Raw genomic sequence first — 14,839 nt, 5'->3', positions numbered from 1 at the left:
GTACTTGAGTGCACGAATAAGAGACTGATGGTACCCAGCCATGGTGTTTTATCGAGGTGAACCTCCTCATACTGGTGTCCTTATGACCGAAGAATCAGGTCCCCGGGCCTCCTTATTCTGCAGTTGTGTTAATGACACCTTGTTTCTTCCTCAGTTGACAGGCCTGTCAGAGTCTATGCGGATGGGATATTTGACCTCTTCCATTCCGGCCATGCAAGGGCACTTATGCAAGCAAAAACACTGTTTCCCAACAGCTACTTGTTGGTTGGAGGTAAGAATTGCATTTTCTCTTTGTCTAGAAAATTCCTTTATAACGTGCTGTCTGAAAAGGACCCCTTTCAGCGTTCCACTATTAAAATCTCACATGGTTATTACTTCCATTTTAGCCGATACTGTCTCACTTGTTGGCTGCCTGAAATGTTATGTGATGTTTAAAAAGCCATAGGGGAAATGACATCATGGGATTATACACCACTAACTCCCAGAGAGAGACAGACTAATAACACCACCAAGGGCAACCACTTCATGTTTTCCATGAATGCCTTCTTGTGATTGAGGCCTCATCAAAGTTATGTTTCTCAAATTTTCTGGAAGGTCAGGAGAAAAGCAATGTTATTTTTATTTCAAATCATAGAGAGCCAAGAGCCTTAAGGATGATTAAGGGTACACAAGGGCATTGCCTGTTTCCTTTGTGTGGCCCACACCACTTAGGATGATGCCGGGCTAACTGTAGTGGCTGACGATAGCCTCGTTAATGGAGCTTTGGTACTGCGTGTTAAAGACATGGAGATTTACATACCTGGGGAATTTTGGTTCACAGTAAAGGAGAAGGCTTACTTCATAAGCTTGGGAGTGGTGAGGTGTGGAGGGAAATTTTGCTCCTCCAGAAGGCCTACTGATTTCAGTTTGGGTAAGGGGGATAGTACCTCCATCTCACCTTCCTAGCTTCTGGAAACATCATTGTTTCATCATCATTGGTTTTGTGCCTTTAACTGAACTAGGCACCGTCAACACTTAAGCCCCTACCATGAGGAAGCAAGTGCTGCTAAGAGACCATGTCTCTGTTTCTAAAGTATCTTGTTATCCTCTGCGAGTTTAAGATGACATTTTGGATATTTGAGAGACACCTTCCTCCTGATTTTACGGAGGATGGTGACCACATGGTTACTGAATGGAGTTCTTTCCAGAAGGAAGAGATGATGAAAGACAGTGAGTACTGAACAGGCCTCACAGAGGACACCCAAGGCAGGCAGGGAACACCTTTTTCGTTCATTTCTGGTTCTCTCGAGGGGAAAACCATTTCTGAGGGCCTGGGGAGACCCCTGCAGTGCTTTGGTGACCCAAGTTGCGAGGTGGTTTGATGTGGGTCACACGTAACCGGAACGCTAGCCATGGCTCTGTGCGATCCTGTTCAGGGTGATACCAGGGGCATGGCATCAGCTCAGTTCCCGGGCGTGGCATCGCTGTAGCAGACACATTCGGATAAACGTATGGACACATATGGTCTTCCTTGGAAGTGTGTAGTAGTTGCCTTCCTCTAAAATGCAGCATCTATCACAGCTATTCCAGAAATACTTTGTGATTAGAAGAAAAAGAAAGTGAGTTTCTAGACTCAAATGACTTAAAACAATAGTGCAGGGACACTCAGAAATCCTGCGTGTTGTTGCAGGAATCTCCCACGAAGCTGCCCCACACCTGCAAGGTGTTTAGTAGCACTGGCGTCCTTCCCTCGAAATGCCAGTGTCTGCCTCCAATCATTGTGACAACTAAAGATGCCCCACAAATTTCCCAAAATGCTTCCTAGGGGATGATGGGGCCCCCCGCTGATAGCCATTGTCTTAGGCTAGGAGTCTTCAATCACAATCCCTAAAAGAATTTTGAAAAACTAAATACCTCTTTGCAGTTTTTTGAAGTTGACATCTAAAATTTTCTAAGTTTAAATAGCTGTGAAAGATGTAATTTCTTTAATATTAGAAGTATTGACATTTTCAAACCTCAAACTTTTAAAAAAGATTTTATTTATCTGTCAGAGAGAAAGAGAGCACAAGCAGGGGGAGCAGCAGGCAGAAGGAGAAGCAGACTCCCCGCTGAGCAGGGAGCCCGACGCAGGACTTGATCCCAGGACCCTGGGATCATGACCTGGGCTGAAGGCAGAGGCTTAACCAACCATCCCCTCAATAAACATTTTTTTAAAGATTTTATTTATTCATTTGACAGACAGAGATCACAAGCAGGCAGAGAGAGAGAGAGAGAGAGAGAGAGGAAGGGAAGCAGGCTCCCTGCCGAGCAGAGAGCCCGATGCAGGGCTCGATCCCAGAACCCTGGGATCATGACCTGAGCCAAAGGCAGAGGCTTTAATCCACTAAGCCACGCAGGCACCCCAACAAGCAAGTTTTTATGTGGACATAAGTTTTCAACTCCTTTGGGGAAATACCACCAAGGAGCGTGATTGGTGTGTTGTATGTTAAGAGGTGTTAAAAGTTTTGGGGCACTTGGGTGGCTTAGGTGCTTGAGCATCTGACACTTGGTTTCAGCTCAGGTCATGATTTCAGGGTTGTGGAATTGAATCCCGAGTCAGGCTTTGTGATCAGTGCAGAGTCTGCTTGAGGCTCTCTCCCTCTGCCTCCCACTTGCACTTGTGCACTCTCTCTCTCTCGTTTTCTCTAAAATACATAAATAAAATCTTTATTTTTAAAAAAGTATGTTACGTTGTGTAAGAAACTGCCTAACAGTTCCAAAGTGGCTGTCCCATCTTGCATTTCCTGCAGCAGTGCGTCAGAGTTCCTGTTGCTCCGTATTCTCACCAGCATCTGGTGTTGTCAGTGTTTTGCATTTTGGTCATTAATAGATATATAGTGGTATTTCATTGTTGTCTTGTTTATTCCTTGGTGACATAAGATGTTGAACATCTTGTGTTTATTTGCCATCTGTATGGCTTCTTTGGTGAGGTGTATGTTCAGATTATTTGTAATTTTTAAATCTGGTGGTTCACTTTCTTGTTGTTGGGTTTAAAGTGTTCCTTGTATAGTTTGGATAACAGTCCTTAATCTCTTCTCTCTTTTTCAATTATTTTCTCCAGTCTGTGGTTTGTTTTCTTTGTTAACACTGCCGTAGTTGCTTATTTAATTCTAGGGGATTTTTCTTTTGAAATTCTTTCAAATTTTCTACATAGGTGGTCATGTCATCTGTGAATAAAAATGGTTCTATTTCTTCCTTCCCAGTCTGTATACTTCTTGTTTCCTTCTCTTGGCTTATTGCAGTAGCTAGGACTTCCCCTACAATGTTGAAAAGCAGTGGTAAGAGGGGATGTCATTGCCTTGTTCCTGATCTCAGTGGGAAAACTTCAACTTTCTCTCCTTTAAGTGTGATATTAGCTGTAGGTTTTTTTGGTAAATAGTGTTTATCAAGTTGAAGAAGTTCCTCTCTATTCTGTTTTCTGAGAGTATTTATCATGAAGGAGTACTGGATTTTACCAAATGTCTTTTCCGCATCTATTGATCTTGCAGTTTTCCTCTTTAACTTGTTGATGTGGTGAATTACATTAATTACATACCTGAGATAAATCCCACTTGGTCATGGTATATAATTCTTCTTATATATTGATGGATGTGATGTATTAATATTTTGGTTAAGAGTTTTGCATCCAGGGACACCTGGGTGGCTCAGTCAGTTAAGCATCTGCCTTTGGTTCAGGTCATGATCCTGGGGTCCTGGGATCAAGTCCCACATCAGGCTCCTTGCTCAGTAGGGAGCCTGCTTCTCCCTCTGCCTGCTGTTCCCTCAGCTTGTGCGCTCACGCACTCTCTTTCTCTCTCTCTGACAAATTAAATAAAATCTTTAAAAAAGTGGGGGGTGCATCCATTTTCATGAGACAACTTGGTCTGAGGGTTTTTTTTTTTTCTTACAATATCTATTTTTTATTTTGGTATTAGGTTAATGCTGGCCTCAGAGAATGGGTTAGGAGGTATTCCCTCTGCTTCAGTCTTCTGGAGGAGATTGTAAAGAATTGGTGTAGTTTATTCCTTAAATGTTTGGTAGAATTTACCAGTGAACTCATCTGGGCCTGGTGTTTTCTCATTTAGAGGGTTATTAGATATTTATTCAATTTGGCCTATTCACACTGTCTGTTTTTCTAGTGTAAGTTTTTTTTTTTTTAGACCTGTGACTTTTTTTTTTAGATTTTATTTATTTATTTAACAAACAGAGATCACAAGTAGGCAGAGAGGCAGGCAGGAGAGAGGAAGGGAAGCAGGCTCCCTGCTGAGCAGAGAGCCTGATTCGGGGCTCGATCCCAGGACCCTGGGATCATGACCTGAGGCGAAGGCAGAGGCTTTAACTCCCTGAGCCACCCAGGTGCCCCTCTAGTGTAAGTTTTGACGGCTTGTGTCTTTCAAGGAATCTGTCCATTTTGTTTAGGCTACCAAATTATGGAGTTGCTCATAATATTCCTTTATTATTCCTTTTAATGTTCATAAGATCAGCAATAATGCCCCCTCTTGAATATCCCATTTTAATAATTTGAGTATTGTCTCTTTTTTCTTAGCTTAACTAGAGGCTTATAAATTTGATTGATCTTTTGACAGAACCAGCTTTTGGGTTCATTGATTTTTCTCTATTGATTCCTGTTTTCAATTTCATTCATTTCTGTTCTGATTTCTTATGCTTACTCTGGATTTAATTTGCTCTTCTTTTTCTGGTTTCCTAAGGTGGAAGCTTAGATTGTTGACTTCAAATACTTAGACTTTTTAGACTTTCTTTTTTCCCCAATATATGCATTTAATGTTACATATCTCCCTCAAAGCTGTTTTCCCTGCATCCCACATATTTCATTAAGCTGTGTTTTCATTTTCATTTACCTCAAAATATTTAAATATTTCTGTTGAGATTTATTTATTTATTATTATTATTTTTTTACCTGTGTGTTATTTAGCAGTGCGATTGCTCCATCTCCAAGTATTTGGGGATTTTCCAGCTATCTTTCTGTTTTTGATTCCTAGATTAATTCCACTGTTGCCTGAGAACACACATTGTATGATTTCTATTCTTTTAAATGTGTTATGGTGTGTTTTATGGCCCAGAATGTTGTCTGTCTTGGTGAATGCTTCATGTGAGCTTGAGAAAGTTGTGTATTCTGCTGTGGTTGGATGAACTAGTCAGTAGATGTCAATTATATTCAGCTGATTGATGGTGCTGTTGAGTTAAACTATGCCCTTATTCATATTCTGTCTGCCAAGTCTATCTGTTTCTGATAGAGGGGGTTAAAGCTTCCAACTCTTATAGTGGATTCATCTATTTCTCCTCTCGGTTCTAACATTTCTGCCTCCTATAGTTTGACTCTCTGTTTTTCAGCACGTCCATTTTAAGATTTGCTATGTCTTCGTGGAGTGTTGGCCCTTTTATCATTATGTAATGTCTCTCTCTTCTTGATAACTTTCTTTGTTCTGGAGTCTACTCTGTCTGAAATTAATGTGCCTACTTCCACGTTCTCGATCCTTTTTAATGTATGTATGTTTTCATATTTAAAGTGGGTTTTTTGTAGACAACATTTGTCTACAACAAATGTTTGTTATGGACATCAAATGTAGACATCTTGTTTTTTGATCCACAATTTCTGCCTTATAATTGATAAATGTAGACCAGATGTGTTCCAAGGGCTTATTGATACAGTTGGTTTAATAAATACTATATTTTTTTCTGTTTTCTATTTGTTGGCTTTGTGTTCTGTTCCTATTTGTATCTTCCACACTTTTTCTGCCTTTCGTGGTTTTAACTTAACATTTTATGATTCCATTTTCTCTCCTTTCTTAGCATATCAATTATACTTCTTTTTTCACCTTATTAGTGGTTCCCCTAAAGTTTATAAGATACATTCTAAACTAATCCAAGTCCACTTTCACACAACACTATACCTTGTGAAAGCAATGTTTCCTATTTCTCCCTCTCATCCCCTATATCATTGTGGTCATTCATTCATAATTGATTATTGCTGTTACTATTTTGAACAAACTGTTCATCTGTTAGATGAATTAAGAGTGAGAAAAATAAAGTGTTTTGTCTCATCTTATTCGTTCTTGAATCTTTCTCTTTTCTTTATGTAGATTTGAACTTCTGACCCATCATTTTTCTTCTCCTAAAGAAGCTTTAAAAACATTTCTTGCAAGGCAGGTCTACTGGAAAGAAATGCCCTCATTTTTTGTTTGTTGGAGGAGGTCTTTATTTCTTTCTCTCTTTTTAAGGATAATTTTACAAGGTACAGAACTCTAGGTTGGTGGGTTTCTTTCTCTCAATACTAAATATTTCACTCCGGTCTCTTCTTGCTCCCATTGTTTCTGTGGAGACCTCCATTGTATTTTTATCCTTGCTCCTCCATAAGTAAGCTGCTTTTATCCTCTGGATTCACTTGAGATTTTTTTCCTTTGGGATTTTTCCTTTTGAGTGTTCTCTAACATTTAAATGAGATGAGTGGGATTTTTTGATTTGTGGATGAATATATTATTGCTAGAATGAGACAGGGTTTAACATTGATTTATTCTTCCTCCTTATTATATATGTAAGTGCTAAAATATTTTATTTACACAAATATTTAGATGGGAATGGAAGAAGTTTGTTATAGAGATGTCATTCAGTCTTTGAACTCCTGAGTTATTTGCCATGTATCACAAAAATAATTTATTGTCAACAAAATAATTTTAATGGTCTATCAAGTGATAATTTATTAAGGTCCTCTTTCCAATTTGATGCAAGCAGTGGGTTAGAAATGACCTCACCTGCGAGATTTGTTTCCAAGCTATGAAAATCATTTGCTTTCTTCCTTTCTGAGAAGTATAAGAAAAAGGCTTTACCAGGACTTAGCAAGTGATTCCTAATTATAACCCTTACTCTTTTACTTCAAAGCAACTTGCTTAACCAGATATACCTATAAAGGGCTGGGGAAATGAAAATATTGGTAATTTTGTTATATATTTGTCAATTCAATAATTTTTGATAAAATGGTTTTACTATTTTTTTAAAACTTAAAAAAAAAAAAACCTGGAAATCTTGGGGCTGCAGTTTTTGCTTACTAAATCTGAAGAAAACACCACCTAACCTAATCGGCAAAGGTAGTCCTTACTGTGAAACCTGCTAAAAAACCCGGAGAAAAAGTCTTTTCAGTCCAAATATGTTCATGTATTTCAGGAAGCCTTATAAAAACCACTGAGAAATACATAATAGAATGCATTGTATGAATTAGAACCAGTCAAGATTAAAATTACGTAGCTCTAATAAGTTGTAAACAAGACAATAAATCATTATGCTTAATTTATAGTAATACAATGTAATATATAGGTAAAATAGTACCGTATTTAAAAGGAGGGGCAAATGATAAAAAGACATGTTATTTCTTCTCTAAATATTAGAGGGGTGTGTATGTGTGGTGTGTGTGTGTGTGTGTGTGTGTGTGTGTGTGTGTGTGTGAAACTCTGGTGTTTGGCTTTTGGGGAAAATTAAATAAAATCAAATTAAAAATCATAAATGAATGACTTATCTTTATTAGGTACCATGGGTATACTTCACCTGTGTATTTAAGAATAGAAAAGGGAATATATTACTAAAAAAATAATTTGGCAGTACGTAATTTGTGCTAGGAGGAGATAGAAAATAATAACACATTTTAGGAGAGGAAATAGAAAAAGGATTTTCTATAAATGGAGTAAGTTTTATAATGTGATCTGATAAAATAGATTTTAACTTCCTTTTAAAATAATGCATATGACATCTGAAAAAAAAGTATGTAAATGTTTTATCCATGTGTTTATTCCAAAATATTTTGAGCAAATTGATAATTCAAGAAAATATGCCAGTTACATTTCTACGATGCAGTGGTATCAGCCTACACAGCTTTGCCTTACTGAGATGATTTTGAAGTGAAAAGCTGGGAAAAATGCTTACTCTTAATTAACTAAAAGAGATAAAGGCATTTCTAGGATTCCTTGTGAGTATTGAGAATAGCTGGAAAAATGCTTACCCTTAACTACATGAAAAAGCCATTTTTAGCATTCAATATTTCTTTGCGTTGCTCCTTTTGCTTTGAATTCCTGGGCCTTATCCCTCAAGATCCTTGTGTCCTTCGACAATAGTTGGGGGAATGCACAGTTGTTAGGCGACCGTTTACATTATTCCCTACTCTGCCGAAATTAGTTTCAACACCTGGCTTTACCTATACCAGAAATCATTGTCAGACAGGAAGCTTTTAGAGATTCGTGGTGTTTGCTGTAGTCATTAAGCAAGATTTCCCTTCAGCTTTGGCCTGGAGCCTTAACTCCCTGCCCCTTGCAATGCTGCACAGTAAGATTTGGATGATGTCTTTCTTGTGGATAGTGGAGCAAGGGTGGTTTTGGATACACAGGCTTCATCCTGGACCATTAACTGTAGGAAAGTGTACCTTTGGAAGTTAAGGATCTGGAAATTTAGTCCTTTAAGGCTTCTTGTGTTTGGTTAGCTCTTAGAAAGTCTTGGAGTACCCCCCAGGGGTATGTGTGCCCTAGTTCGAAGACCATTACCTTTAGACTATCTTTCTTAGTATCACAAGCCACTTCCAATGGCAGACAGTTCTCTACTGAAGAAAGTTAGGGAGCCCTTTACAAACCGGTATTCTGTGTTGTTGGTGGGAAGATGGGCCCTTGCCTGATGTGTGTAGTTAGCAAATGCAATGTTTATGGTGAATTGAAAGAACCTGCTGTATTACTGGTGGGGCCCCGGATGTCTACACGTGGGTTTGCCGTCAGAGCTGCCCTGGCTGGAGCAAGGGCTCTGCTCGCAATATCACTGTGGTCAGGGCGAGTGTGCAGAAAATGTTGGCAGAACACCTGGCATTTGGTAGAAATAATTGCTTCCAAGACCAGAAACTGTGATAAGTGGAAGTACTACGGCCTGCTCCTCAACCTGAGGCAAAAACCAACACAAAATGTCATGGTATACTATGATTATAATATCTGCATTTCTAATTTTTGAACACTAGTGCCAGTAATAATTTGAAAACTCATTTATGTAAGCTTACCTCGTTGGCATTATTTTAGTGAATTGAAACTACCAATCGTCAAGGGCTTTTTTCAATTTACTTTAAAAGTTAATGTCATTTCATTGGGGAGGGTATGTGCTATGGTGAGTGCTGTGAAGTGTGTTAACCTGGCGATTCACAGACCTGTACCCCTGGGGATAAAAATATATGTTTATAAAAAAAAAAAAAAGCTAATGTCATTTAATAAGAAAAAACAGGTGTTGGCGAGGATGTGGAGAAAGGGGAGCCTTTTTACGCTGTTGGTGGGAATGTAAACTGGCGCAGCCACTCTGGAAAACAGTATGGAGGTTCCTCAGAAAGTTAAACATAGAACTACCCCACACCCAACAACTGCACTACTAGGTTTTTACTCAAAGAATCCAAAAATACTAATTCAGAGGGATACATGCACCCTGATGTTTATAGTAGCATTATCTGCAATAGCCAAACTATGGAGACAACCCAAGTGTCCATCAACTGATGAATGGATAAAGATGTGGTGTGTATATTACACACACACACACACACACACACACACAATGAAATATTAATGCAGCTGTCAAAAAGAATGAAATCTTGCCATTTACAACAACTGGATGGAACTAGAGTGTCTTATGCTGAGTGAAATAAGTCAGTCCGAGAAAGACAAATACCATATGATTTTGCTCATATGTGGAATTTAAGAAACAAAAGAGCAAAGGGAGAAAAAAAAGAGGCAAACCAAGAACAGACTCTTAACTCTAGAGAAAAATCTGACAGTTACCAGAGAGGAGAGGGGATGGGGGTGGGGGATGGGTGAAACGGGTGATGGGGATTAAGGAGGCCAGGTGTTGTGATGAGCACTGGGTGAGGTAAGGAAGTGTCAAATCACTACATGGTACACCTGAAATTAATATAAACTAAAATTTGAATTAAAATGCTAAAAAATAACAAGTTAATATCGTTTAAAAAGAAGTCAAGAAATTAAAAATTATATCGGAATTTTTTCCCTAAACTATTTTTTAAGACTGTGAGTCACCAAATACTTCTACCTCATAGGAGGGGAATAAAAAATATCAATGATAAATGTAACACTACTCCTACTATAGTAGACATAAATATTACTCTGTAAACTAGACATAAATATTACTCCTTTAAGCTCTCTTGTACTTTAATTGAAATCAAAATTCCGCTAGGACTCCATTTGCCTGACTGTGGGGAAATAGAGTCTCAGTCCTTGTTGGGCTGTCCTCGCCTCCCCAACATCAAACGAGATCCCAAAAAGTTCACGGAAACAAGAGGAGGGGTTTCCAGTCTCGAGCCCAGCCCCGCTGAGCCTGTGCACGGTGTGGCACCTATGGTCTGTGCTCAAGTGAACCCCAGTGCCCAGGGCACCATGTCATTGTCCCTCTGGGGGCTCTGCCACTGGCCCTTCTGCTTATGGCCCTTCTCCTCAGACCTTTGGCCTCCTCCTCACTGGGAGAACTCTTCTCTTGCTTTGTTTCTTTCCTTACAGAATTCCTCTAAAGGGTTCTGGCTTGGAGAAAACAGCAGCCAGGGAGGCAGGCTGTGTGACAGCAACTTGAATTTCACAGCTTCTGTGGGGGAGTTGTACCAAGGGACTGGGCACCTGCTTGGAGTGGGAGCAGGGAAAAGACAGAGCTCAGAACACAAGTGAATACCCCGCAGTGCTGGTTTTATACTACTATTAATAAATGGCAAATGTTATTAAGTATTACTCTTTCCTCAGATGATAACATTTAATTATCAAAATTTTGCCATGTTTTGAAGACCAATGACCGAGTCTTAAGAGACAGAGTGGCTTTCCCAGTTTTAAGTAGCAGAGCGGGGATTAGAACCCAAGCCTGGTTGGCTCCAAAGTTCATCCCTTAGTTTACATTTTCTCTCCTGCAGAGTACTGGTAATATTTCATTTTGAGCACAGTGAGCTGCCAGGACAGGTTAGCTACAGTACGAGTTCCCGGGTAACTCCTGAGATTCGTCCATGGGACGCCATTGCTCAGAGCTCTCCATCTGGTTGTGAGAGTGCATTTGCCAAGACCGAAGAACAACAGTGCTGCTTTGGGCGTAATTAATGTTTAGACAATAACTGGTCACCATGTTCAGCTGCTTCTTGAGGTCACTCCTGGGATATGAAAATAGGACCCCGGATTGGCATAAACAGGATGTTTGTTGTCTTTGTGCTCTGCCAGGAGGCCATGATTTCGGTCATCTAGAAGTTAGACCAGATTGCTCAGGTGCAGGTTCAAAAGGGGAGAGGATATGGTCGGCCTAGTTTTGTGTCATTTAAAACAGAAAATAGATGGATCTGAAATCCATTTCTGCTGAGTATGAATCTTGAGGTAGTGTTTAATAAAGTCCTAACAGAACATTGAAAAAGCCTTGGGTCAATTTTTAAATTGTATATCTTTATCCATAAGTAAATAAATAAAAATTTAAATTGTATGTCTTGATCCCTAAATATCTTGATCCATAAATGTCTTCCTGGTGAGGGCCCTCTTCTGGATCCAGAAGTTGTTCCCTTCTTGCTGTTTTCTCACAGGGTGGGAGGCGCTAGGGAGCTCTTTTATAAGACACAACCCCATTCATAAGGGTTCCAACCTCAGGACCTAAGCACCTCCCAAAGGCTTACCTCTAAAATACCATTACCCTTGGGGGTTAAGATTTTAACAAATGAATTTGGGGGGGACACATTCAGACTGTAGCACCCACTGAATCAAAATCTTGGCAGTGAGACCCAGGCATCATCGAACTTTCTGAGCTGGCCACGCAGTTCATGGTGTTTGGGTAACATAAACAGGTACAATGTTTTCTTTATTGTGTTCTATCCTCTCTAGGTCTATACAATATCTCAGGAGGAATATATAGGAGATGTATAGGCATACACATGGGTATCTAGAGACATACTAATCTCTTAAGTAAATATATATATAGTAGAATTGTGCCTACAGATAAATATTATTTTAAATCATAGTAAATGTTAACGGAGCATCTGTATACTTCAGGCACTGTTCATTCATTCATTCATTCATTCATTCATTCATTCAATAAATGCTTGTTAAGAGCCTACTACAGGCCATCAGAAAAGGAAACAAAAGTCCCTGTCTTCAGGGAGCATGTATCTTAGTAGAAGGACATCAACAGTAGAATTCACTAAGACAGTTGCATGGTGAGGAGTGCCATGGCAAGAGGTAAAACTGGAAAGGGATGGCAGCCGGCAACAGTGGAGGGCCAAATGGCAGTTTTGGTACGATGGCTGGGAACCCTCGAGGGAAGGGAGGAAGTGGGCTCTGTGGCTGTTCAGAACAAGGCTGTTCCAGGTTTGGGGAACAGAAAGTGCCAAGTCCTGACCTGAGCAGAAGCCTTCTTGCTGGCTTCAGGAAATAGCACGGAGGCCAGGGGCTGGGATGAAAGGAGATGCCATCAGAGACGCAAGGGACGGGCTGAGGCATGGGTCTCGTGGGGGCCTGTGGGCCACTGGAATTGTTTCCCTTTTACCCTGAGGGAGACGGGAAAGATTCTGAGCCTCAGAACGACAGTCAGACAGGACTTAAGGGGGATCATTCTGGCCAATAGGAAGAGACTGCTGGGGGTGGGCAGGGCTGGAACAAGAGCCAAGTTAGGAGACAAGGGCAGTAATCCAGGCGGGGAGAAGTTGGGCGGGCTGGTGAACAGAGGAGTGGGGACCCCCGCGTGGCTGGCAGGTGCACTCTGAAGGGAGTGCAGCGGGTCTGGTTCTGCCGATGGTTTGGAGGTGGATCGAGTGAGGGCTGCCCCGGGAGGTTTGCCACTGATGCTGGCTGTGGCCGTCGGCTGCACTTACTCTGTGGCTAGATTGGATTCTGGATGTGGGTCATCCTTCGGTTCCAAGAAAATAATTGTATTTTTGCTTTTAAAACATATATTGAATGCTTAAATTTTGTAAATTCGTCGTATGTACATAAAACGTCTTACAGAGCAGTCAGGGTGGTCTGGCTGCAGGGGGACCGTCTCCAGGTTATTGGTTAACCGGGACTGGAACCACAGTGACATTTCTCACTGACACGTAGGAAAGCTGCCTTTCCCAAGAACAAATATATTCAGAACAGAATAAAGAATAATATTTCCTGTTCTGTTTATTTCAAAGCGCTTTTATGTAAACCCTCAAAAAATCCTTTCTAAGGTTAAGAGTGGATGATACTAACCCCTCACTGGGAGATTCAGGAACCTGAGATCTAGAAAGGAAAGAAATGTTACAAGGATGAATTCTGCTAGATCAGATCTTCTGTTTTATGACTTCCTCCTCTTGATTGTGTGGTCTGATGTGTAGTGACTGGACCTCAATCCGGGGAACACAAGTGTGTGTGCCCAGGCACACATGCCTGCAAAGCAATCACACTTGGGTTATTAAGTACAATGATCTCACAAGGGATCTGGAACTGATTGTTCAAACCTTCTGAAACTCAGGCTTCCTGCTTCCTTTTTCTCTCTTTCCTCTCTCTCTGGTTATTTGGCCATTTTTTTTTCCAAATAGTATTTTTTATCAAATGGTGGAATAGGAAAATAAAAGATACAGAAGTCACATTAGGTAGTGTGGAGAATAATTTTAATAAAAGTTGCAACAGAGAATGAAGTCGAAATTAACATTAAAATGGAATTCTTAATTGCTGATGGATTTCAGCTTGCTTTGTTTTCCTGATTCTTGGTTCCTATAGAAAAACAAGTCTGATTATGTGTGTACCAAGGAAGGCTGAGCTCCTTTTGTTTTGCTGAATAAACCCTGAAGGCCCAGGATGGCAGCAAGCAGGGCCTGGGCCAGGTAGCAGCTTTTCATGCATGTGTCTCTTTCAGTCTGCAGTGATGACCTCACCCACAAATTCAAAGGCTTCACTGTGATGAACGAAGCAGAGAGATACGAAGCTCTCAGACACTGTCGCTATGTGGATGAAGTCATTAGAGATGCTCCATGGACACTCACTCCAGAATTTCTGGAAAAACACAAGGTACTTACTCTTCCATGTTCTCTAAGTAGCAGAACTAGAGTCTGGTTCTGCAACCTACATGCGGAAAGCCCAGAAGCTTCTACTCTCTAAAAGAGGTAACTTCAGGAACTGTCATGTGGTATCACTTGATACAGCACCTGTCTTCTGCCCGGGCCTGGGGACTCCTCTCGCTTCCTCACTGTGGGTGCTAGAGCTAGACCACCCACGTCCACGTGTGGCTTCTCTCCCTTCCTAACTGTGGGACCTTGAGCAAGATCTTGAACTCACTTTCTTAAACTGTAAACTGAACACTAGCTGGCCCATAGCCAGAGCTCCAAAACGTCATTGTCATTACCACCACTGTCATCATTATTGATGCTTGTACATTCGCAGGCATCTTTTGCAAGGAAAAAAGGAACACGCATTATATCCAGAAGGACACAGGTCAGCTTTTAAGGAAAGAACTTTATATCTATGATTTTGTGACCCTGAGACTCCTACTGATAAAAGATTTTTATTAGTTGAAAACACGAGAAATTCTTTTGATCTGCATGAAATTATGTGCTTTGTGTCTCCCTACCAGCCCCACATTAGGAGCTATTCTTTCCTTTTATAAGCCGTACAAAAAAAAAAAAAAAAAACCCACAAGATGAAGCTGTTCTAAGAGTTTTCTTTTCTATTTTTAAATTCCCGATGCAGAAGAGGAGAGAGAACACTGATAAATGTGCATGGGTAATAGCAGAGGAGATAATTTCCCAGCAAGAATAAAAAGCAAAAGGAGAAACTACAATATGATTTGCTTCCAGCAATCACTAACACATTTTTACTGAGCATCTATTGTA

General features: G+C 40.4%; 1 protein-coding gene across 3 annotated transcripts in view; it reads left to right on the top strand.

Annotated features, from left to right (window-relative positions):
• Window positions 1–14,839, top strand: part of PCYT1B (phosphate cytidylyltransferase 1, choline, beta) — a 120,178-nt gene that overhangs the window by 65,547 nt on the left and 39,792 nt on the right. For all 3 annotated transcript variants that reach the window (XM_032842301.1, XM_032842300.1, XM_032842302.1), the window contains exons 3-4: window positions 155–271; window positions 13,867–14,018. In XM_032842301.1, the coding sequence (XP_032698192.1) occupies window positions 155–271; window positions 13,867–14,018 (269 nt within the window). The remainder of the gene's footprint in view (window positions 1–154; window positions 272–13,866; window positions 14,019–14,839) is intronic.

This window comes from Lontra canadensis, unplaced genomic scaffold (assembly GCF_010015895.1).
Source record: "Lontra canadensis isolate GAN:19392208 unplaced genomic scaffold, GSC_riverotter_1.0 scaffold127, whole genome shotgun sequence".
NCBI lineage: Eukaryota > Metazoa > Chordata > Mammalia > Carnivora > Mustelidae > Lontra > Lontra canadensis.
The sequence above is the reverse complement of the archived record's forward strand: the minus strand, read 5'-3'. Positions and strand labels throughout refer to the sequence as shown.